This window comes from Hemitrygon akajei, chromosome 6, assembly GCF_048418815.1.
Source record: "Hemitrygon akajei chromosome 6, sHemAka1.3, whole genome shotgun sequence".
Lineage (NCBI taxonomy): Eukaryota > Metazoa > Chordata > Chondrichthyes > Myliobatiformes > Dasyatidae > Hemitrygon > Hemitrygon akajei.
The window spans coordinates 126,545,392-126,571,607 of record NC_133129.1 but is presented as its reverse complement, the minus strand read 5'-3'; the positions used below and the strand labels follow the sequence as shown (position 1 = coordinate 126,571,607).

Here is a 26,216-nt window from a genome sequence, read left to right as displayed (position 1 = left end):
ATTCTTTGTCTTCCTTCTGCTCTAGTGTCTAAATGATTATAAATGTAGGGTCACTATTAATTTGATACAAGTAAATCATTGTAAACTTTGTCAAAGAACGGAATGGTAGGAGCCAATAAATGTTAGCTTGTTGACAGTTTGATTTTCTTTTCAGTGAATCTGAGAAAGCTGTAAAAGCTGCTTCTAGTCTTCTGGGAAATATGTGGTATTACAAGTCCATGCATCGCGCATATAGATCGGTAAGTAACAAAGCAATTAGACACGCCCAAACCAGTAGTACCAGTTTGGCCACTCAGCCTTTCAATCAAATTGTGTAGGGATAATCTAAAACTATACACTAGAGTAGCAATCAGCAAAGTTGAAAGTAAACCACATTCCTCTGCCACAATGGTTCATTTTCCTTTCCCAGTGACTCTCTACTAATTATCCTGATTTCTGGCACATTTTGTGGCTACACCTTTTTTAAACTGTTTAGCTGTCTAATTCCCTGCTGAAGGCGACAGTGGAACCTGTCTCCATTGCATCTTCTGGCAAGGCAACCATATCCCACACACAAAAACAAAATCTTCTCAAGATGCGAGAACTCGTAAGGACTCAAACCCGGAAAATTTTCAGTGGCAGGAATTGCATTTTTAAGTGATGAAGCACAACGGATCAGTTAATACATACTTAATGTATGAATTTTCAATGTACTTCAACATACTTCAATGTATTTTAGTAAACTATTTAAGAACTTTTTAAAAGCTATTAATGTTTTTTGAGAGGGTGATTTTAGATGCATATCATATTTATACTGAGTTAAGTATTGTACGTAATTAGTTTTGCTACAATAAGTGTATGGGACACTGGAAAAAATGTTGAATTTCCCCATGGGGATGAATAAAGTATCTATCTAACTGATTTTATTGGTTCATGTTCAATAGAATCAACAACTTGCCTGCTTTACATGCTTCTTTCTTCTAGAAAAACAGGCAGATCATTGTTGGGGCATGAAGGTGGGAGAGAGATGAAGTGGTGGAATTCACAACTCTGTTCTGATCTTGATAGACAAATTATGCATGGGCTGTGTTGTGGATGGCACTACTCTAAGACCCAGTGTATTATAAGATGCAGAAACAGCATTGGTCCATTAATCCCTTTTTATTCCAGTTACCCCAGATGTATGGAATAACACTAAGTGGAAGAGATAAAAGTACATTATCTGTTCAAAATAAAATGAGTTTCCTTAAAAGGACTGCATGCCTGAATGTTTCAAGGCAAAATTTAAATACAATATTCTGAACCATTTTAGGGGAAAGATGAAGAAAGCTAAATTTCTTTTTGAAAACAAATATTTCCCAATTCCCTAAATAATGAAAACTGGATACCTCCTTCTTGTCGGCCCTCAAGGGCAGGTCTCCTTCGCAGCATCAAGTTCACCTGGGAATTTCAAAATTACCTAACAGTACTAAAGTCTGAGAAGGAGGCTGGAAAGGGATAAGGCAGCTCTCAGACACTCTTATTTACCCATAGCACAGGATCTTGTGAAGGAGCACCATGTCATTGTCTCCCACACTATCGCCAACCTCATCGACTCTGGTACAGTCAGTCCATTGTCACCAACCTCATAGCTTCTGTACCCCACACTGTTCATTTCTACCTCCCATCCACAAGTCGAACTGTCCTGGTAAGCACTTTGTTTCTGCCTACACCTTCCCCATTAAACCTGAGTCTGCATACCTTGACTCCGTTTTGTGCCCCTTAACTCAGTTCCTACCAACCTACATCCATTGCACTTCATATGCTCTCCACCTCTTCAATAACTTTCAGTTCCCTTGTTGGTTCACCTTATTTTCACAATCAATGCCCAGTCCCTAAAAACTTCCATTCCCCATCAGGAAGGCCTTCAACCTCTCTGCTTCTTTCTTGACAAAAGGCCTAACCAGAATCAGAATTGGGTTTGATATCACTGGCATATGTTGTAAAATTTGTTGTTTTGCAGCAGCAGTATATTACAATACATAATAAAAAATCTATAAATTGCAATAAGAACTATATATAAATGAAGTAAGTAGTGCAAAAAATGAGCAAGGAACAATAGATGTAGTGAGGTAGTGTAGTTGAGTTCATTCCCATTCAGGAAAGTGAAGGCATGTATTTATTTTGGAAAAACTGTAACCAATTAGACCAGGGTTAGGCAACTTACGGCCCGCGGGCCAATCCGGCCCGCGAAGGTATTTTGACCAGCCTGTGCGGGTTTTCAGATGGGATCATTCAAATTTGTAAACAGAAACAGCGTCACTGTGTTTTAACAAAAAATCCAGATATTTACATGTGCTTACGCTTGTTGAATAGCTCACGTTTTGAAATAAAATCAAAGAAAAAAATACCAATGGCAATGAATGCAAAACGCAGGAAGGTAGACACTGAGTGCTGAAATTTCCAAGACTCTTGGACACTAAATTACTTCTTCATTGAGCAAGCTGGGAAACCAGTTTGTCTCACTTGCTTAGAAAATGTTGCTGTGAAGAAGGTGGCAAATATCAGGCGACATTATGAGACTCGCCATAGTGGAAATTTTAACAAGCTTACTGGAAGAATGGAAAGATAAAGTTCAGTGAACGAAGGCTATTTTTGGAAAACAAACATCATTTTTTGCCAAGAAAAGCAGCGAAAATGAAGGAAATACCCTTGCTACTCCGTTTGATGTGGAAGTGGACACAGCATCAGAAATTTTTCAAATGGAATTGATTGAGATGCAATGTGACGATATATTGAGATTGAAATTTCATTCTGAAGATGTGTCAGTGCTTGACTATAGAAGATATGTTGATCCAACTGGGAAGTATCCTAACTTAGTGGACCATGCAAAAAAGATGGCATAATTGTTTGGCAGCACTGATCTGTGTGAGCAATTATTTTCAAGAGTGAAGCACACCAAGAACCATTTGAGAACAAGATTGACCGATGCCCATCTGGATAATGTCTTGCTCTTGGCATCAACATGTCTGACACCCAATTTTGAGAAGCTTTCAAGCAACAAACAGCATCAAGTTTGACATTGATTTATCAACTGTTTGCATTAAAATTTTCTTTTTTTTTTATTATACTTAATTGCAACTAAACTGAGTTCTTTGATTACTACTTTGCATCCTTAGTTAAGCACAAATGATTTTCTAGCATGTGTTATTCATTAATTTGAGGCAAAACATTAACTAGATGTATTTAAATGGATAATTCCCATATTTGAATTTTTTTTAATGACATTTATCTGGCCCACCATCCACTTATTAATACACGATCCGGCCCACAGAGGCAAAAAGGTTGCCGACCCTGAATTAGACACTTGTGATGCCTGTATTTAGTTGCATGGGGATAAACCAAAAATTTGCATATTTTGATCCTGTGTTTTGAGAAAAATTAAAGAACCTTGGGTGACAAATTGTATTTGAAAAACGTCAGCTGTAGCAAGCAGGGATCTGGGGAGTCATTTGAGCAGTACAAGAAATGTAGGAGTACACTGAAGAAAGAAAGTAGAAAGTCAAAAAGGGGGACATGAGATTTTCCTGGCAGGCGAGGTAAAGGAAATTCTGTCAGTATCTGTAAGCATATTAAAAACAAAAGGATAGTTTGGGGGGAAAGGTACGACACCTTAAGGATCAATGTGTTAATTTACATGTGGAACCACAGGAAATGAGTCTTCAATGAATACTTTCCGTCTGTATATACCTTGGAGAAGGACATGGAAGCTGATGTGGTCAGGAGAGGGAACAGAGAAGGAGGTGTTGAGGGTCTTGACATGCATAAAGGTGGATAAATCTCCACAGTCTAACCAGGTGTATACTGGGATGTTATGGGAGAAGCAAGGGAGGAGATTGCTGGGGCCCTGACAAAGAATTTTGTGGTGGTTTTATTTCAGAAAGAATGCAAAAGTAAGCCAGGGAACTACAGGTCAGTCAGCCTCACAACAGTGGTAGGCAAGTTACTGGAGGGGATTCTGAGGGACTGGACTAATATGCATTTGGAAACACAAGGACCAGTTAGAGCCATTTGGCATGTAGAGGAAATTGTGTCTTTCAAATTTAATTTGAGGTTTTTAAAGAAATGACAAAGAGGATTGTCGAGGGCAGGCAGTAGATGTCACCTACGTGGACTTCAGCAAGGCCTTTGATAAAGTCCCACATGATGGGCTAGAAAGCCTGAGGATCAAATACCAACTAGTTACAAAATTGGCTCGGTGATAGGGAGCAGAGGGTGGTACAGGAGTACTGTTTTTCAGATTGGAAGTGTGTGACCAGAGGCGTGCCTCAGGGTTTGAAGCTGTGTCCTCTGTTTCAGTGGGAATGTAGCTGGCATTAGTAAGCGCGCAGATAATAACAAAATATTACTAGATATTGAAGAATGTTGCCTAAGGTTATAGCAATATACAGACTAAATGGAAAAAGTAGGTCAGGCAATGGCTAATGGAATTTAAGTTGGCAAAGTGATACATTTTGAGAAGTTAATACAGGGCAGGACTTGCACAGTGAATGGCAGGACTCTGGGGAATGTTGTTGAACAGATACGCACCTTGGAATGAAAATACATATTTCCCTGAAAGCTGAAATTTCGGTAGAACCTGAGTGGATTATTTCATTCAACTTTACTTGTCCCAGCACTGTTCTGAACTGTTCCCACAACTTGTAGATTTACTTATAAGGACTCTTCATCTCATGTTCTTGATATTCATTGCTCATTTTTTATTATTATTATTATTATTATTATTATTATTATTTCTTCTTCTTTTGAATTTGCACAGTTGGTTGTCTTTTGCACACTGGTTGTCCACCCTCTAGGGTGTGGTCTTTCATTGATTTTGTTATGGTTATTGGATTTATTGAGTGTACCTACAAGAAACCTAATCTCAGGGTTGTAAGTGTCGGCCATTTTACCTACTTTGGGAGATTTCAGCGATCATTTTGGTAGCAGTGTACATTCCACCTCAGTCCAAAGTCAAACAGGCTCTAGATGGTCTGAGTAATGGGATCAACGTGCAAGAAACAGCAGACCTTGACGTCTTCACCATCTTTTTGGGGGCTTTTAACTAGGTCCACCTGAAAAAGTCACTATATTATTACCATCAACAAAACACTTGTAGTACCAGAAGAAACAATACACTGGACCACTGTTACACCACCATCAAGAGTGCTTACCACGCTATTCCACGTCCACACTTTGGAAAGTCTGATCACTTGACTGCAGCACCAGTAGTGAGGACCAGGGAAGCAAAGGAGCACTTACAGGACTGCTTTGAATCGGTGGACTGGTCTGTATTCAGGGATTCATCTTTGAATCTGGATGAGTATGTCATAGTCGCTACTAAGTTCGTTAAAACCTGTGTGGGTGGGTGTGGGCCAACGAAAATTTGGTGTGCATTCCCAAACCAAAAGCTAAAATACTCAAAAACTTCTACAGATGTACCGTGGAGAGCATTCTGACAGGCTGCATCACTGTCTGGTAAGGGGGTGTGTGGCTAACACACAGGATCAAAAGAAGTTACTGAAAGTTAGTCAGCTCCATCTTGGGTACAAACCTCTGTAGTATCCAAGGCATCTTCAAAGAGCAGTGCCTCAGAAAGGCAGCATCCATTATTAAGGACTCCCATCACCCAGGACATTCCCTCTTCTCATTTTTACCATCAGGTAGGAGGTACAGAAGCCTGAAGGCAGACACTCAGCGACTCAGGAACAGCTTCTTCACCTCTGCCATCCGGTTCCTAAATGGACTTTGAACCATGAATATTACCTCATTTTTTATCATTATTTCTACTTTGCACTATTTTTATCTTAACTATTTAATTTATATATACAGTATACTTACTGTAATTTTGTTCTATATTTTCATGTATTGCTGCCTCTAAGTTAACAAATTTCACGACATATGTCAATGATATTAAACCTGATTCTGATTCTAAAAGAAGGAAGCCATTAAGCTGGAAAATCTGCATAAAGATGCACAAGGATGTTAGTAGGTCTGAAGGGCTTATGTTAGATGGAAAGACTGGATAGGCTGGGGCTTTCCTTCCTGGAGTGCAGGAGGCTGAGGGGTGTCCTTATAGAGATTGATGAGACTATGATAGTATGATTAAAGTGAACGGTCAGTGTTTTTCTCCTAAGTGTCTACTATAGCAGGGGTTCCCAACCTGGGGTCCAGTGAGCCCACGGTTAACAGTAAGGCTGCAAGGTATAGGAATGGTTGGGAACCCCCTACACTCTCGATTTGAGGTGAGAGGTGAACAATTTAACAGAGATCTGAGGGACAGTGTTTTCCACACACGCTTGTGTGTATGTGAAAAGAGCTGCCAGAGGAGGTGGCAGATGCAGATATGCCAAGCTTCTGGAAAATGTGGACTGCTTCCCATCTTTGAAAGACAGGCACCATTTCAAATGCTCCATTTTAGCCTTTCTAGAGAACAGGGGAATTTTTTGAAGATTAAGACCTCAAAACCTATGGTATCAGAGCGGAAGGGATCCTTGCCTTCCTATAAGCTTTTGAAAAATGGACTAACAACAGTAGACGGCTCGAGTTACTGTAAAGAAACCAACATTGTTTCCACAAAATCTTTCAAATCCAATTCCAAGTTAATTGATTTAATGTTCTCACAAGTCATCAATGTGCAGCATTGAAGCCACTGACTATTGGCCAGCTCATGTCACAAAGCATGCCTCATGGACAGAGTTAAAGATCCAGGGTGTTTACTTTTTTTGCTGGAATAGTGCAACATCACCGTTGGTTTATTACAGTTGTAAGCTGAGAAGGGTCACTATTGGAAAAACCATGCACACAGCTCTGCATAAAGGATAAATGACAGTATTACCTCAAACTACCTATCCAATCACCTTATCAGCCATAGGCTGCCCTACCTGTGGTTAAGCTTCAGGCATAGACAGTCTAATCACGGTTCTGAGGGACTGGCTGATAAGAAGGGAAGATAGACAAGATGGAGTTTTAGAAGACTTTGAAGGAGGATTGTTGGCTGTAGGAATGTATGAGTTCTGATTCATTCCTAGCCTTCCTTCTAGATTTTAATCTCATTAGAGAAGGACAAATGGATAGAAATGAGAGCCTTCAGGATAAAGCTGCTGTTGCTAAGTCCAGTGGTTACTGAGGACTGAATTAGGCAAGTGGGAACTGTTTGTTTGCTGAGAGAAAGATATGTACAGCTAGATTTACTTAAAATAAACACAGCTGTTTTTTCTTTTATCCTTTTGAATGGCTGGTGTTTTGAAACTAGTTGATAACTGTTAAAGTGGAGCATTTTCAGTATTGCCATGTCTCTAGAGTGGGTAACTGCAGATCCTATCTTTCCTCTTCATTTATTTAATATGTCATGAAGTGTCAAGGAGATGGCTGAGTCTATTGACCCTGTGCTGTTGTTGGGATCATCTGATATACAGCTGGGCCTATGGTCTTACTCACAACCTGTCCATCATTATTGGCTTAAAAGATTGACAACCCTGTACTATCCTCGGGCCTCCCTCTACTCATTAGCAACACTGATCTGCCAGATATCTGTACCAACTATCACCTCCACCCACTCCTCCCACGCAAAAGCATAATGTTCACATCAAGAGTTAACTGCAGGGCAATTAAAAGGCAGTGAATATAAATATGTTGCTTCCTTTGATATTGTTATAATGTGCTGTTATGTTTTTAGATGATTTGAAACAACTGACTCGTGATTATTTTTCTTTTCTTGCAGAAGGGCTTCCTAAAGAACAATTTTGTGCCTTACTGAAGTATAATCGGACACCAGGGCTTCGTTCAAAGCAAGAGACAAAAGCAAATACTTAAATGTGCTACTTCAAAAATAGATATAACAAACATGAACTTTTTTTTTGTTTTCACGTGCTTAACACTTGCGTAGTAGTGTCTGAATCTAATCAAAGTGCACTGGGGCTGAACATTGCCATTGGCAACTTTGAGATCTGATGCAGCCAAGTGGAAAATGTATATCAAAATGTTATATTAAAATTTTGTAATAGTCAATTATGTGTATCTGTCTGGAGTTCTAAATGGGGCTTATCAAGATTACTCTTCAAAACTTAATGAGCCTATTCAGGAATTAATTTTTATTTGATTACTTCCAAAGTAGTTTTGCATTTATAATCTTTAAATACTTTAATTGAACTGTTAGTCCCGCTTCAACTTGTGGCCAGATAATTCAATATGTGGAGTGGGTTTACAGTAAATTTAAATTATTATTATCAATGGCTTGGTTTGATTTATAATTCTGTTAAGTTGCCATTTTCTGAGGGGTGTAGACTTTTTCAAGGTGATGTTTACTGATGTCATTCAGTTGTATTATTTAGTTTGGGCAAATGGGATTTGAATTTGTATAACATTAAAATATTTAGGTAATATGAACCATATGCAGTATAGTTAGCAAACTAGAATTAACAAGTGGAAATGGTGTTAATGGAAAGTTAATTCTGGCATGTTGCAATTGACAGAGTTGTATTTTATAAAACCATATTAACACATTCTCAAAGCTAAGCAAATTTAATTGCATGGTGGCAGCAATTTTCTAACATCGATTTCCAATAAATGGTTTAGTTAAAAGTAAACAAAAAGCTTTTCCAACTCCTATGAACAGAATTTGAGTTGCTGGGTTAGGCAATTGGTTTGGAATGGCACAACTATGCACAGTGATTTTTGGGAGGCAGCAGGCAGGCAGCAAAGAAATTTAATGAGGAACCCAAAGGAGTGAGAAGAGCTTTGGTTGTGTAATGTGATCTGCACAGATCGTAAGCACATCCTGTAACACTCTTGGAAATGGAATTTAAAATGTAGATGTATAATTGGGCTTGTTGACTCTTCTAATTAGCAATAATTAGAATGAGATTAACTGTAGATAATGTATATTTGTATTATAGTGTATCCTTCCCACTACCACCTCAATCAATAGAAATTCTGGCTAAATTTCTCGATACATTTTTTGTTGTAGCAAATTGCAATACATAAATCCAAAGAAGCAGTTTTAGTGTTTTGAAATAGTCATTACTTCAGCAAACCAACTGAATGGACAGCCGGGTGCTTTACTGGTATCTTGGTTGTTGTAGCGCAACTTTGGGTCTCTTGATAGTGGCAGACATTCTTAATGTCCAAGTGGATCTCTCATGTTCCCCCAGTAGAGGCAGGAAAAGTGGGAGGTGAGTGCAAAGCATATAGAAAAGTAAGTGTGCAGTCTGATATGAAAGTTGGAGAATAAAATTTTGACTTGTATCGCATGTAAGCTGGGAGAACTGCTGGGGAAGGAGGGGTAAAAACGAGGTTTGTTCTTTGACGTGTCATGGAATATTTTCAGAGAACAACCAAATTCTTGATATAAAAATGATATAGTCATGATCCCTGCGGACCAGTCAGACAGATAACCAAGTGACATGGGGGAAAAAATTACTGTAGATAAATGGATGGACAGTTAGGTATTTTGTAAATGGCCTTTTTCTTTAAATATTACAGTGACAATTTTAACTGTAAAATGCCAGCTCTTTGCTTTTGTAAAACTTTGTTTAAAAAAAATAAAAATGCTTTAATTTTTCATCTGATCTCAAAATATTCATCTTTATTGTACTTCATGTAGTATGTCACAATCTGAAATTGCCATATGGTTATCCCCTGAGACTTTTTCGAATAATGTGCTGGTTGTAAAAAATAAATCCTTCAGATTCACTGGAAGGACATTCGAACTAATATTAATGTCCTTTCTAAAACGAACATTCCCGATACTCTGGGCTTAAGTACACCCAGTCAGTGATATTGGGCAAGTTGTTCATAGGTCTGATTCTAGACCCCACCAAAACAGACTGTCACAGAAAGAGAAAACTAAGAAAGATTTTTGGAAGGCTTCAAAAATACCTACATTAAGGTAAATATACCCCACCTTACAAACTACCTGTCTGCCTGATGATTGCCCCTTTAGGCAACTTTGGACTCTCTTTGGGAAGAGTCAGTAGTTTCCACATTAGTCTCCTTAGTTCTAGAATATTTTTTTTGCAGTCAAAGGTCACTGCTTCTGAGCATAGGAACAAAATACTAAACGTTTGGTATACCTACAAGAGCGCTGAGAATGGAACTCAGCGGAGCAGCATATTTAACAGCATTCCAAAGCACCGAAAGGTTATTAAATGTGTCCATCACCTTATGAAGCAAAGAAAATTTTTTCTTGAAATACATAAATTTCAACTGTATCAGCCTTTAATATCCAATGGAGTTGTCCTTTTAAAGAGGGTGGCATGTCTTTAAAATCCGTAGTACACAAGACATCAAGGAGTGGTGCCTCAGAAAGATGACATTCATTGTTAAAGACTCCCATCACCCAGGACATGCCCTCTTCTCATTGTTACCGTCAGAAGGAGGTACAGAAGCCTGAAGGCACACACTTAGCGATTCAGGAACAGTTTCTTCCCCTCTGCCATTTGATTTCTGAATGCACATTGAACTCATGAGCACTACCTCACTTTTTAATATATATCATTTCTGTTTTTGCACTATTTTAAGTCTATTCAATATATATATATATATATACTTACTGAATTGATTTATTTTTTGATATTATCATGTATTGCATTGTACTGATGCTGCTAAGTTAACAAATTTCACAACGTATGATGGTGATAATATACCTAATTCTGATTCTGAGATAATAAAAGACAAATGAATAAAATAGTGGTATCCACATAAGGAATAATCCTTTGATGATTTTATTTTAGGGCTAGAACGTCCCAAGTCTATTTCCAGTGGACTATCTTGCATCAATGTGATAGGAAAATGTAACTATCCCAAGTACTGAATTTGCCAACTTGGAGTGGAGAGTGAGTTTGTAAATCTGGCGGGAGCAAAGGATGTTGGGAATGGCGAGGGTGGAACACTGCGGGAGGGGTGTGGGACTGGGACAGAGAAGAAGTACTGGAGCAGGTTGCTGGTGCAGGTACAATCACACCCAGCACTGAGACACCAGGCAAGGTCATTTGATTCCAAACAATTATTGATTGTTACAGAATGTCTCTGGTGCTTTCTGCTCCCTCCCCTCTTCACTTTTTCTCAACTATGATTTCCTTTATTCCTGCCCCCTTCCCACTCTCAGTCCACAAAAGAGACCCATATCAGAATCAGGTTTATCATCGCTCACATAGGTCATGAAATATGTTTTATTTTTGTGGCAACAGTACAATGTAATATACAAAAATACTACAGGACTGTGCAAAGGTCCCGGGCACTCTGTCTATATATACATGCCTAAGACTTGTACAGTACTGTAGTTGACATGAAGAGGATGTTTTCACTAGTAAAAGAGCACAGCCTCAAAATAAAGGGACATCACTTTAAAACTGAGATGAAACTGTATGGAATTCATTGCCACAGATGGCTGTGGAGGCCAGGTCATTGGGCATATTTAAGGTAGAGATTGATAGTGTCTTGGTTAGTAAGGGGAGTTGAGGTTTATGGGTAGAAGGCAAGAGAATAGGGTTTCTAAAAACTCAGCCATGATTGAATGGTGAGCAGAGTCATTGGACTGAATGACCTAATTCAGCTCTTGCGTCTTATGGTCTTACGCATTTATTTTATGCCGAAGTTGCAATTTGTACCATACCCTCATGACACACTTTGTGAGCTCAGTGCAGAGAGAGTGCAATAATTTCATCCGATTGGACTGGAGCCAGAACCCTATAAACATGAATCCATACTTAAGGTATCTCTCAGATGAAGTATTTCTGTTGCTAAAACTACCCTTTTATTTATCTGCACATGGAACAGATAATACTCTAGGTTTTTTTTAAATCCCCATGACCTACTTATCCTTTGCAATTTACCTAGAGTATTGTTTAGTTCATTTAACTGTGAAAGACTGTTTGCCTATCTCTTGAAAGCCTAGACTCAGTCACCAGGATGGACTTATTTTCATAGACCTTAACTTCTTTATCCGCATCATTTCCCATTAAATTTTTATGGCTATGCTACAGTTTGCACTATCTTTCTCTAGGGTGCATTTTCTGTCAAGCTATCCTCCTCTTGTCTAAGCTATCATATGTCAAGTGGGAGAAGCAATTTCCAAACTTGTAAACACGAGGGAATCTGCAGATGCTGGAAATTCAAGCAACACACACAAAATGCTGGTGGAATGCAGCAGGCCAGGCAGCATCTATAGGAAGAAGTACAGTCGACATTTCGGGCCAAGACCTTTTGTCAGGACTGTTTTACCTCAATGGTCTCTCCTGCTTAAATCATAATATTTTTCATTTTGCCTCTCACTTGCTCCCAGCTCTTTTCATCATTACTTCCTTGCACAGATATCTCTAGCCTATTGTTTTCTGCAATACAATGTTTCCCTACTTTAACAATCCATAATCAAATACATCAAATAAACAACAATTGTTATTAATTCATTAGTTAAGTCATGAAAGTCATGGGGTTTGCCACTGAACAGAGTATTTTAAAATGCTTTATTATCTAACAATGATCAGATTCACTGTGTACAAAATGTAGATGCAAGTTCTTTTAGCTGAGCAGAAATTCTGGCAATAATTTCCCAGGACTGCAACAAAGATCACAAGGTACTTCCCCCATGCTCTCATTTTTCACTTAGTGATCTTTGAATTCAAAACATTTTCATTTTGTGAAAGAAATGCTGGTGGGAAAACTACAACATGTGCTATGCCTTTTAACGTATCATTAGTTGTACTTAAGTAGGATAACCTACGACTTCCCAATGGATTACAGGGGAAATTAGAATCAGAATCAGGTTTAGTATCACTGACATATGTCATTAAATTCGTCTTTGCTGCAGTAGTACAATGCAATACATAATAGAAAAAAACATGAATTACAATAAATAGTTAAAGTAAATAAGTAGTGCAAAAATAGAAATTTTAAAAAGTGGTGAAGTAGTGTTCATGGGTTCAGTGCCCATTTAGGAATTGAAGGCAGAGGGGAAGAAGCTGTTCCTGAACCACTGAGTATATGTCTTCAGGCTTCTGTACCTCCTACCTGATGGCAGCAATGAGAACAAGATATTATCTGGGTGCTGAGGATCTGTAATAATAGAGCTGCCTTTTTAGGCTTTGTTGCTTAAAGATGTCACGGATACTATGGAGCCTAGTGCCTATGATGAAGCTAATTAAGCTCTGCAGCTTCTTTCAATCCTGTGCAGTGCCCCCCTCCCCCCCCCCAATACCAGACAGTGATGCAGCCAGTTACAATGCTCTCCACGGTACATCTGTAGAAATTTGCGAGTGTTGGTGAAAAATTAGTGGGGACTTCAGACTTTTCTGTGAGCCTGCAAGAGACCAAAAGCCTTTCTCTTTTATAAGGAAATGTGATAATAGAACAAGTACCTCAGCCATTCAAGTCCACAGCCAGGTACTAGATTTTATTATCAACAGGGAAGGTAGCTCAGTGACTTTGTTATACTTGTTAAAGAGTTGTTCAGGACACTTATTTCATTGAGGATAACTCCTTTTCCAGAGTTCTTGGCAACATATTCTTGTAATTCAGGGTCTCCTGCTCTGCACCCATTTCCCTTTCTGCTACAGTTTTCATACAGATCTTGTGCAAGGGTCTGTGCCATATTTTCTGCTGCATAGTAAGTGATTTTCGGTGGTTTAAACTCCAAACTTGTACAACAAGCATGAGTAAGATTAAAAGATTTCCATTGGAATTTTGAATATGCGATGTGCTGGGTAAGAAAGAGTTGATCAAGTGAGTAGCAAGCTCATATACATTAAAAGTGCATTGTAAGTGAGAAAATACGTGTGTCTGTCTTCATACTATATCTGCCTCTGTCTGCAGCTGCTTGCAAATGGGCCCAACCCTCACTCTATCAAGATCATGTTGTACCTGATGTGCACCCAACATTATGTTCAAAGATATGTAAATTAGAACAGGTGTAGAAACAAACCGCCCTCAGCTCTGCAGGTCTGGCTAAGGTGTGTCCCCAAACTGCAATTAGATAAAACAAAACAATGCATTTCTATTATGTCTATGCCCTAAGTGTCTCTTTCAAAATCTTTTATTTGCCCTGTTACTTCTTCACCCTACTGTCAGCTTTGTCAATTTATCAGACATAGGAACAGAATTAAGCTACTAGGGCAATTGAGTCTACTTTGCCATGTCTTCATGGCTAATATATTATCCCTCTCAACCTCATTCTCCTGACTTCTCCCTATAACCTTTAACACCCTGATTAATCACAAACCTATCAACCCTGCTTTAAAAAATACTCAATGGCTTGGACTCCACAGACATCCATGGCAAAGAATTCCACAGATTCACCACTCTGACTAAAGAAATTCCTCCTCAGCTCTGTTCTAAATGGACCCTTCTATTCTGAGGGTGTGCCTTATGGTCCTAGATTCACCCACTAGAAAATACCCTCTCCTCACCCACTCTATCTAGGCCTTACAATATTCAGTAGTTTCAATGTGATTCTCCCCTGATTCTTCTAAACTCCAATGAGTACATGGCCTGAGCCATCAAATGCTGCTCATATGTTAACCATTTCATTTCCAGAATAATTCTCATGACCCCTCTCCAATGCCAGCATATCATTTCTTAGATAAGATCCCCAAAACTGCTCACAATGCTCCAAGTGTGGTCTGACCAGTGCCCTATAAAGTGTCAACATCACATCCTTGTTCTTATATTCTATTTCTCTTAAAATGAATGCTCATATTCTATTTGACTTCCTTACCACCAACTCAACTTGCAAAGTAACCTTTAGGAAATCCTGCACAAAGACTCCTATGCCCCTTTGGGTCTCTGATTTTGAATTTTCTCCCCATTTAGAAAATAGCCCATGCCTTTACCCCTTTTACCAAAGTGCATGACCATACATTTCCCTACACTATATTGCATTTGTCACTTCTTTGCTCATTCTCCCAATCTGAAGTAAGGCATACTGGCTTTTTCGTATTTTATTATATGCCTCCAAATACCCTTAAACTTCATCCTTAATAATGGACTCCAATACTTTTCCAATCACTGAGGTCAGACTAACTGGCCTATAATTTCCTTTCTTCTGTCTCCTTCCCTTCTTAAAGAGTGGAGTGACTTTTGCAATTTTCCAGTCCTCTAGAACCATTCCAGAATTTAATGATTCTTGAAAGATTATTGCTAATACCTCCAAAATCTCTTCAACTATCTCTTTCAGAACCCTGGGATGTCGACAATCTGGTCTTATATACTTCCAGATGTTTCAGCTTTTGAAGCACCTTCTCCTTAGTAATGTTATGACCTCAGCCCCCTCCTTTGTGAGAATCGCAAGAGCCCTAGTCAAGGGGGGGTCAACTGACCCAAGAGGGGGAGAGACGTGCTGAATAGACACAGGAAATGGGAGAAAGAGAGGGAGACGTGCGGAAGACCACGTTCTCCCGAGAAGCAGAATAAAGTGACTCTGACTATTGTCTCATGAAAACCACGTGTAAAGCCCTAGGGCAACGTGGGCTGGGTGATGGGGGGAAGATTGCCTCACCCCCCACCCTGATTGACATCTACAACCCTGCCAGTCCAGATAAAAGGTGGGCTGCCGAGGCGGGGCCTCAGACGCACCAGAAGATACGCGAGAATTCCTGTGACTGCGTTTTGAGAGCGACAGCCGGTGGTGGGATTCGTATGCGTCTTTTCCTTGCCTGGGATTGGCGACCTCACCATGGAAGAACGGCCTAGCTACAGGGGAGGCCACAGATGAGAGTCCATTCCCCAACGAGACTTCCGACTACCTCCTACAGGTTGGAAAACCTGTCGGGTAAATGTTTCATTCTCTCTCTCTCTTTCTAACAGAAGTGCACCAACGCAACACCATGACAACGGCAGCGGGTGGAACTGCAGTGACCGCAAAGACTTTTAGATATCCAGCAAACAATATATATCTACATTACCCCTAGACAACGATAGAGCTTATTTCTGATTGATTATTACTATACCTGTGCTTTAGATTGAGTTGTGACGACATACATGATCTGAATGTTTTGTATTAACCATGCGTTTGTGCCCCTTTATAAATAAAAACGTTTGAAAATAGTAGTATCAGGCTTCAGCGGACCCATCTATCTTTGCTGATAAGTCACCCGGTTATTGGGGAACGTAACAGTAATAACAATTACATTCACCTTTTCCCCCTGACATTCTTGAATTTCTGGCACAATGCTGGTGTCTTCCACAGTGAAGACTGACACAAAATATTTATTATGTTCAGCTGCCATTTCTTTGTCCACAATTACCTCATTTCCAGCATAATTTTCCAGTTGTCCAATATTCACTCTTGCCTCTGTTTTACTCTTTATATATCTGAAAAAACTTCTGTTAGCCTCTTTTATACTACTGGCTAACTTGCCTTCATATTTAATCTATTCTCTCCTTATTGCTCAATGTTTTTTTAGTTGCCTTCTTTTGAAAAGCTTCCCAATCCTCAGTTTCTACTAATTTTTGCTATACTATATGCCATCTCTTTTGCTTTTATGCTGTTTTTGACTTCCTTTGTCAGCCACAGTTGCCTCATCCTTCCTTTAGAATTCTTACTTACTTTTGAGATGTATACATCTTGCGTCTTCTGAATTGTCCCCAGAAACGCCAGCCATTGCTGTTCTGTCATCATCCCTGCTACGTCCTCTCAATCAAATTTGGCCAGCTCCCCTCTCATGCTCGGTATTTCTCTTTTCTCCACTGTAATACTGATATATCTGACTTTACCTTCTGTCTCTCAAACTGCAGCATAAATTCTTCCACGTTAAGATCACTGACTCCTAAGGGTTCCTTTACCTTAAGCTCCCTAATAAAATTTGCTTCATAACACAACACCCAATCCAGAATTACCTTTTGTCTAGTGGGCTCAACCACAAGCTGTTCTAAACAACCATTTTGTAGGCATTCTACAAATTCCCTCTCTTGGGATCTAGCACCAACCTCATTTTCCCAATCTACTTACATAGTGAAATTCCTCAAGAGTATCATAACATGGACCTTTTTAGATGCCTTTTCTATCTTCCATCATAATTTGTATTCTACTTCCTGGTTACTGTTCAAGGACCTATATATAACTCTCATCAGGGTCTTTTTATGCTTGCAGTTTCTTAACTCTACCCACAGGATTCTACATCTTCCAATCCCATGTCACCTCTTTCTAGGGATTTGATTTCATTTTTCAAGTCTCCTCTTATATCACTGGCTTTAGCTATTCTTTCCTTGGGCAATTTTATCATTTAATATTTTCTAGTCTTTTTTTGTAATTTCTCATGTATTGCTCTTGACTATTAAAGTATTCTGGGCCTCAATCAAGCCTAATTCAATCCTGAAATTCTGTTAGCCCTTTCAATCTAGAACTGAAGCATAATCACTATCAGCAAGCCCTCTCTTCGAAATTCTTGGTAACTAGGTTTTAAAAACCCACCTAATCTTTTCTGTTAATACAACAAATGGACTTAACAATCCCAGATGTGTTTATATTTCCCAACTTCACTATCAAGATGTACTTAATGTTTAGTACTGCCTTTATCACTTCTACGGTTTTACTGAAACTTCTCCTGGCAATTTTTAGCTCTCTTAAAATTTACTGTTGCTTGTTATCTAATTTACTTCTGCAATTTTCTGTTATTTTCTGGTCCCACTTCACAAGAGAGGTTTAAACCATCACAATTAATATTTGTTAACCTTTCAGAGAGAGAACAATTCTAAATTTGTTCATTACATTCAGATACCTTTTATCCCAGTGACAATGAAACCCGTCATCGTTCCACCCTTCAACTACGCATTTACTTGCATTGCTTTCACTATCTCTCACTACTGTGGTATTCGGAGTGACCCTGAGAAGATTATCTTCCCCTAGCTCCTGAAATTCGACTCAAGGGTCACAACATATATTCCTTATCTGCAACATTAACCTGAATTTAGGGCTATTCCCTTTTCTCTTGCAAAGTTTCTGGTACTAGCTTGCTGGTGAAATAAATCTTGGCAACCTGGAGCAAAATAACTTTGGGAAACATATTTGCAGGTTGGCACAGAGTGGCAGCAAGGAGAATTGCTGGCTCCGAGCTACAGGAATGTATTTCGACCCCAGACTCATTTGCTGTCTGTTTAGTGTTTACACTTTCTGTGACTGGCTAGATTTTCCTCAGGATCTCAGGTTTCCACCCGCATTCTGTTGTTACGAACCCCGTAACTGGGTCACTTACCAGCAAAGATAGAGAGGTCCGTTGAAGTCTGATGGTACTATTTTTACAAGTTTTTATTTATAAAGGGGCACAAAAATAAGGTTAATACAAACATTCAGATAATATACGTCGTCAATACTCAATCTAAAGCGCGGGTATAGTAATAATCATCAATAAGAAGTAGCTCTATCGTTTTTGTCTAGGGGTAAAAATATTGTCCGATGGAAATATAAAAGTCTCTCAAGTTCATGCAGGCTTTAGCCTTTGGGGACCGCTGGGTTTTCACTTGTTGGAGAGAGAGAGATTTGTGATAAGAGAAACTTGCCCAGGTCTTTTGATGAGGCCGATCCGATGTGTCGGGGGAGTTGGTTCCCTGTTGTTAGTTACAGAAACTCGTTTCTGTGGTATCAGCCACCAGCTCCCAGGCAAGGGAACGGAACACACGTGGCTTCCTTCAAATGGCTGCCTGCTATACGGGATCGCTAGCGTCTCTTCTGGTGTGTCTGAGGGGCCGTCTCTACAGCCCCTCTTTTTATCTGGACTCACTGGGTCTCAGATGTCAATCAGGTTGGGATGATGCAATCTCTCCCCGTAGCCCAGCCCACGTTGCCCTGAGAGCTGGCACGTAGTATAGGATCGCAATCCACAAAGGTGTCTCCAAGAAACAATGGCCAAATCCGTTGCTTTGTCTTGCTGAGGGGCCAGGACACATTCCAAAACCTTGAGGATTCTCTCTCATTTCCTGGGTCCAAGACCCGAATTAATAGCGATCTTACGATTCTCAAGAAGGAGGGGGCTGGGATCATAACACCATAAAATGTGCTGGATGGTAGCTTTATTGGTAAATTACCCCTAATATGAAAGGATAGCAGGAATTGATGAGTATGAGAGAGAACAGGTTACAAAGAAGTAAGTGGAGGAATAGGACTGATAAAGTTAGAATCAAAATCAGGTTTATCATCACTGACATATGTCATAGAGTCATAGAAAACTACAGCACAAAAACAGGCCCTTCAGTCTATCTAGTCCATGACAAAACCTTTTAAACTGCCTACTCCCATTGACCTGCTTCCGAACCATAGCCTTCCATACCCCTCCCATCCATGTACCTATCCAAACTTCTTTAAGCGTTGAAATCGAGCTCGCAGGCAACACTTGCACTGGCAGCTTGTTCCACACTTTCACAATCCTGAGTGAAGACATTTCCCCTCACGTTCCTCTTAAACTTTTCACCTTTCACCCTTAACCCATGACTCCCAGTTGTAGTCCCACACAACCTCAGTGAAAGAAGTCTACTTGGATTTACCCTATTTACCCTTTATAATTTGTATATCTCTATCAAATCTCCCCTCAACCTTCTGTGTTCCAAGGAATAAATTCCTAGCCCATTCAGTCTTTCCTTATAACACAGGTCCTCCAGACCCAGCCACATCCTTGTAAATTTTCGCTGTACTCTTTCAACCTTGTTTACTTCTTTCCTGTATGTCGCTGATCAAACCTACTCAATGTTAGACCTCACCAATGTCTTATGCAACTTCAACATAACATCCCATCTCCTGTAATCAATACTTTGATTTCTGAATGCCAATGTGCCAAAAGCTTTCTTTCTGACCCTATCTACCTGTGCCACGACTTTCAATGAATTATGGAGCTGTATTCCAAGATCCCTTTGTTCTACTGCACTCCTCAGTGCTCTGCCTTTCACTATGTAAGATCTATCCTGGTTGGTCCTCCCAAAGTGCATCACCTCGTACTTACCTGCATTAAGTTCCATCTACCATTGTTTAGCTGATTTTTCTGGCTGGTGCAGATCCCAATGCAAGCTCCAATCGCCTTCCTCACTGTCCACTACACCCCAATCTTGGTGTCATCTGCAAATTTGCTGATCCAGTTAACCACATTATCATCCAGGTCATTGATACAGATGACAAAGAAGAAAGGACCCAGCACTGATCCCTGCAGTACTCCATTAATCACAGGTCTCCAGTCAGAGATGCAACCATCTACTACCACTCTCTGGCTTCTTCCTCAAAGCCAATGTCTAATCCAGTTTGCTACCTCATCTTGAATGCCAAGTCACTGAACTTTCTTGAGCAACCTCCCATGTGGGACTTGTCAAATGATTTGCTAAAGTCCATGTAGACGACTTCAACTGTCTCGTCTTCATCAACTTTGCTGGTAACTTCCTTGAAAAACTCTATAAGATTTGCTAGACATGACCTACCACATAGAAAACCATATTGAATATCCTTAATCAGTCCCTATCTATCCAAATACTTACATATAAGGTCCCTTAGAACACTTTCCAATAACTTTCAGATTCAGATTCAGATTCAGTTTATTTGTCATTTAGAAACCACAAATGCAATGCAGTTAAAAAATGAGACAACGTTCCCCCAGAATGATATCACAAAAGCATATGACAAAACAGACTACACCAGAAAATCCACATAACATTTGGCAATCCCCAATCCAGAGTCCAGAGAGGCTGCTGCATATTAATATCGTGCTACCGTCTTAGCGCGTTCCCCGGAAAGGAGCTCCACATCCACCAGACAAAAACAAGACCAAAAACTAAAGCTACAAGACCTGCACAAAACCACATAGTTACAACAGTGCAAACAATAGCATAATTGATTTAAAAAAAACAGACTATGGTCACAGTAAAAATAGTCCAAAGATGTTAAAAGACTGTAAGTTCAAAAGAAATCACCACACAGTTTCCACAAATCCCCAGGTTCCTGACAGACTCGTCATCCCACGCCAGCGGCAGAAGGGAATACCCCCGCTATGGACTTCCACGGCGCTGCCCGACTCAGCCTCACAGACGCAGCAGACAATGAAAGCTCCGTCGAACCCAACCTCGCAGACACAGCACACACCGAAAGCGACCTGACCGCAGCAGACTCCAAGTCCGTCGAACCTCCGAGCCGATGACACAACTGATGTCAGGCTTACCAGCCTATAATTTCCTGGTTTATATTTAGAATCTTTCTTAAACAGTGGAACAATATTACCTATCCTCCAGTACCTCACCTGTCACTAAGGATGATTTAAATATCTCTGCTGAGGCCCTTACAATTTCTGCACTGGCCTCCCACAGGATCTGAGGGAACATCTTGTTAGGCTCTTGGCATTATTCCACCCTAATTTGCATCAAGACTGCAAACACCTCCTCCTCTGTAGTCAGTATAGGGTCTTTGCTGCTTTGCTTCACTTCTATAGACTCGGTGTCTGTCTCCTGAGTAAATAGAGATGCAAAACAAAATTATTTAAGATCTCCTCCATCTCTTCTGGCTCCAGCCATAGATTTCCATTCTGATCTTCAAGAGGACAAATTTTGTTTCTTGCAATCTTTTTGCTCTTGATGTATCTGTCGAATCTCTTAAGATCCTTCACCTTGTCTGCTGGGGCAACATCATGCCTTCTTTTAAGCCTTCCTGATCTCTTTCTTAAGTGTTCTCTTTCATTTCTTATTTTCCTTAAGTACCTCATTTGCCGATATCTGCTATGCACCCCCTTTTTTTTTAACCATGGTCTTAATATCACTTGAAAACCAAGGGTCCCTAAACCTGATGCTTCACCTTTTAGTCTGACAGGCTCATACAAGCTTTGTACTCTCAAGAATTCACTTTTGAAGGCCTCCCAGTTAGCAAGTACACCTTTGCCAGAAAACAGCCTGTCCCAGTGCACACCATATAACCATATAACAATTACAGCACGGAAACAGACCATCTCGGCCCTTCTAGTCCATGCCGAATGCTTACTCTCACACTTGCCAGATCCTTTCTGATATCATCAAAATTGGCCTTTCTCAACTTAGCATCTCAAACCATGGACCAGAACTATTTTTTCGGTATTTACTTTGAAACTAATGGCATTGTGATCACCAGATGCAAGGTGTTCCCCTACACAAGCTTCTGTCACCTCCCCATCTCATTCCCAAACACTCATTGGGACTTCTATGTACTGATTAAGAAAACTTTCCTGAATGCATTTTACAAACTCTATCCCATCCAGCTGTTTTTTACAGTATGGAAATCCCAGTCAGTACGTGGAAAGTTAAAATCACCTACTATAACAAACGTACAATATTCCTTCAAAAATTCCTAAATCGCATGGACTGTTGGGTGAACCCATTAGCCCCATTAACATGGTCGTACCTTTCTTATTCCTCAGTCCCACCCATAAAGACTTATTCTCCAGCCTGTCCTGACTGAGCACTGCTGTGATGTCTTCCATGACTAGCAACTAGTAAATTACTGTAAGTTGCAAAAATTTATTAGATAATATATAATGGATGGATACATAAATAATGTAAAAGAGGAATAGTGTTCATGGATTTATAGACCATTCAGAAATCTAATAGCAAAGAAACTGTAGCTGAGTTGTTGAATGTGGGTCTTCAGGTTTCTGTACCTTCTCCCTTGAGCAATGAATGAGGAGAAAGCCTGTCCTGGATGTTGAGGGTCCTTGTATGATGGGTGTTGCCTCCTTGAGGCACTGCCTTTTGAAGATGCGTTTGATGGTGGGGAGGGTTGTGCTTGTGATAGAGCTGCCTAAGACTGTAGCCCTCTGCAGCCCCTTCCAAACCTATGCATTGAAATCTCCATTCCAGGCGGCGAGGCAACCAGTCAGAATGCTCTCCACAACATAGAAATCTGTTTCTCCTTGTTGATAAACCTAATTTTCCTCAAGCTCCTAATGAAGCATAGTCAGCATTGTCAATAGTCTCAATCTATGTTGTAAGAAAGAATAACATAAAAAATCTCTCTACCCTTCTTTGATATATTTTAATTTTCTCTTGTGAACAGTCAGTTCTCCTACAATGGGAAGGACTCCATTGCTTACTGCATTCTTTCAAGGAATTGGCAATATTCCTTCAAAAATGGGTACGGTTGAAAGTGTCATTCGCATGGAATATGTTTGAAGCAGCTTTGTTTCTTCTTACCTGGTCTGCTGGTCACCTATTCCCTTACTTTTTGCATCATCTGTGGAAATTGGATGGTCACTTCCTTGTATCTACTTTGAGGAAAGTATTTTGAAGGTCAGAATTTGAGCTTGAGCTAATCTTGCACACTTGTCATGCAGAATGTGGGAAATGTAGGAAGGGGTGGAGTGTAGTGGCTTCTCATTTGGGTACAGTGGTAGTCAATGATGAGTATCTGAATCACTGAGTGTTTGACCAATAGAACACTTGACATTGTACGCTAAATACCTAAGATCTCTGAAAGACGTAGATGCTAAAGTGCCAAAAAATACTTATAACACTGGAGATAAGAATGACACACCCACTGCATATGCATAAACACAAGAAATCCTTCAAATGCCGGAAATCCAGAGCAAAACACACAAAATGTTGGAGGAACTCAGCAGGTAAGGCAGCACCCATGGAAGTGAATAAGCAGTTGATCTTTCGGTCCGAAACCCTTCCTCAGGACTGGAAAGGAGGGGTAAATACCAGAATAAGCAGTTGGGGGGGGGGTGAAAGAACAAGCTAGAAGGAAATGGGCAAAGTCAGGTGAGTGGGGGACGGAGAGGTGGGGACGTGACAGGCAGAAAGAGAGAAGAAACAACCTGATACGTGAGGAGTGTGGATCATGGGAGAAAGGGAAGGAGGAGAGGCACCAGGAGGAGGTGATAGACAGGTGAGGAGAAGAAGAAAGAGGCCAGAGTGAGGAAATGAAGGGGGAAGGGAAAAAATACTGGAAGTGAAGAAATCAATATTCATTCCTCTAATGGCTGAGACACTGTTGCAAGATCCTTGTCAGCCTTGTTACAAGATGCTCTTTCTTGTGCCTGACATGTTATGGTTTTCATGATAGATGAGTAATGTTCACTGTAATGTGACTGAAATACCTTTCTGCAACCAGCCAATGCTGAACTCTTACTCAAGGCTGTGAGCAGCAGCTTTTCTAAAAATACGCCAAGGTCATAACAATTTTCACAGTTAAATTCATTATTTTTTTTCAAGCTTATTCCAGATTTTTATTTTGTTATGGTGTCTCTTTTGCTCTGTTTCCAAAATATTTATATTAACCTTTTCATCTTCTTACTTAACAGTTTCTGATGCTCTTGTACTAAATTAAAATGACAAAGTAAAACACACCAACTATCAGATTTAGGATGTGGAAAATCTGGAGAGGACGCAGAGGAGATTTACCAGGACGCTGCCTGGATCGCAGAGCATGCTTTATTGAGGATAGGTTGAGCGAGCTTTTCTCCCTGGTGTGAAAGAGGCTGATGTGAAAGAGGTGGTGTGAAAGAGGTGTACAGGATGATAAAAGGGGTAGATAGAGTGGGCAGCTAAAGGTTTTTTCCCAGGGTGGAAATGGCTAATATGAGATGGCATAAGGAGTTTGAAGGAAAGTATATGGGCTAGGTTTTTACACAGAGAGTGGTGAGTGCACGATGCTACAGGCAGTTACATTAGGGACATTTAAGAAACTCTTAGATAGGCGTACAGATGAAAGAAAAATGGAGGGCTATGAGGGACAGATGGATCCCCAAGTAGGGTATATGGTCAGTAGAATATTGTTGGCTGAGGGGCCAATACTGTGTCGTACTATTCTATGTTCTATGTTGTACTTATAGAACAATTGACTGAATGGCTAACACAAAGTACACTGCAGATGCTGTGGTCAAATTAACACGTACAAACAAGCTGGATGAACTCAGCAGGTCGGGCAGCATCCGTTGAAATGAGCAGTCAACGTTTCGGGCTGAGACCCTTCGTCAGGACTGAAGAAGGAGGGAAGGAGGGGGCAGGGGCCCCATAAAGAAGGTGGGGGGAGGGTGGAAGGTGCCAGGTGAAAAACCAATCAGAGGAAAGATCAAGGGGTGGGGGAAGAGAAGCAGGGAGGGGATAGGCTGGAAAGGGGAAGAAGGAATGTAAGGGGAAAGCACTATGGGCAGTAGAAGAAGACAGAATCATGAGAGAGGTGATAGGCAGCTGGAAGAGGAGGCAGAGCGAAAGTGACTGAATGGCTATTTGGCACCATTAGTATCTGTTGATCATGAAACCTGTGTTGGCAGCATTGAGTATTCCAATTGTCAAAGAATATGGGCTCTCAGCCAATAGGTGATGACGTTGCTTTGATGGTTGAGTGAACAGTTGTTAGTGGGATGCTTAGAAATAAGCATCGTCTGAATCGCATGACAGTGTTTTCAAAAGGCAAGTGTAAACTGTGCACTAAGCTACCCAGCACTCATTGTCAGTCTTCTCCTGAAGCTTCTTTTCCATTGCATCAGTGACTCACCCCCATTACTGTCCCGCTCCCCCACCATCCCACCCCTTTCACTCAAACAACTGTCAAGATCGTCTGTTTCTGGATGAGAAGCTCTTGTCACCAACAGGTGTTTACTTGCTGGTGCTGCATTGAAAAGAAATTCACATGCACAACTTTCAAAATGTCGACAGGATCGATTCTGTTTAGATGCTGAAGGCAATCGGTAAAGGAGCCTGTGAAAATGATGGTTAACAAAATTCGGTGTTAAAATGGAAGTTCAGAATCAGGTTTAATTTCACTGGCATATGCACTAAAATTCATTAACTTTACAGCAGGAGTACAAAGAAATACATGATAAACAAATATAGAGAAAAATTAATTATTGTGTGTAATAAATAGTCAAGTTAAAATAAGTAGTGTAAAAAAACACAAAAAAAAAATGCAGTGAGGTGGTGTTCATGGGTTCAAGGTCCATTTAGAAATCGGATGGCAGCAGGGAAGAAGCTGTTTCTGAACCAATGAGTGCGTGCCTTCAAGCTTCCCCATTTGTGGCGACTGTACATGAAGTTGGTGAGGCCACACTCAAGTACTATGTTCAGTTATTCCGCCACCCTGTTCTAGGAAGGATGTGATTAAAGTGGAAGAAGTGCTGAAACAATTTACAAGAATGTTGCCAGGGAGGGACTGACTTGTAGGGAGAAGTTAGACAGATTGGGCATTTGTTCCATGGAGTGTGGGAAATGACCTCATAGAGATGCATAAAATCACAAAAGGGCAGAGAGAGGGTGAGTGTTCTTTCTTCTAGGGTTGTGAAATCAAATACTAG

The 26,216-nt window shown here is 40.2% G+C and overlaps 1 protein-coding gene across 1 annotated transcript in view; it reads left to right on the top strand.

Annotated features, from left to right (window-relative positions):
* The window catches only part of LOC140729449 (plakophilin-3-like), a 67,561-nt gene extending 57,995 nt beyond the window's left edge, over nucleotides 1–9,566 (top strand). The window contains exons 12-13 of the mRNA XM_073049204.1: nucleotides 155–239; nucleotides 7,721–9,566. Of these exons, the coding sequence (XP_072905305.1) occupies nucleotides 155–239; nucleotides 7,721–7,756 (121 nt within the window). The 3' untranslated portion in view covers nucleotides 7,757–9,566. The remainder of the gene's footprint in view (nucleotides 1–154; nucleotides 240–7,720) is intronic.
* Nucleotides 9,567–26,216: the final 16,650 nt, after the last annotated feature.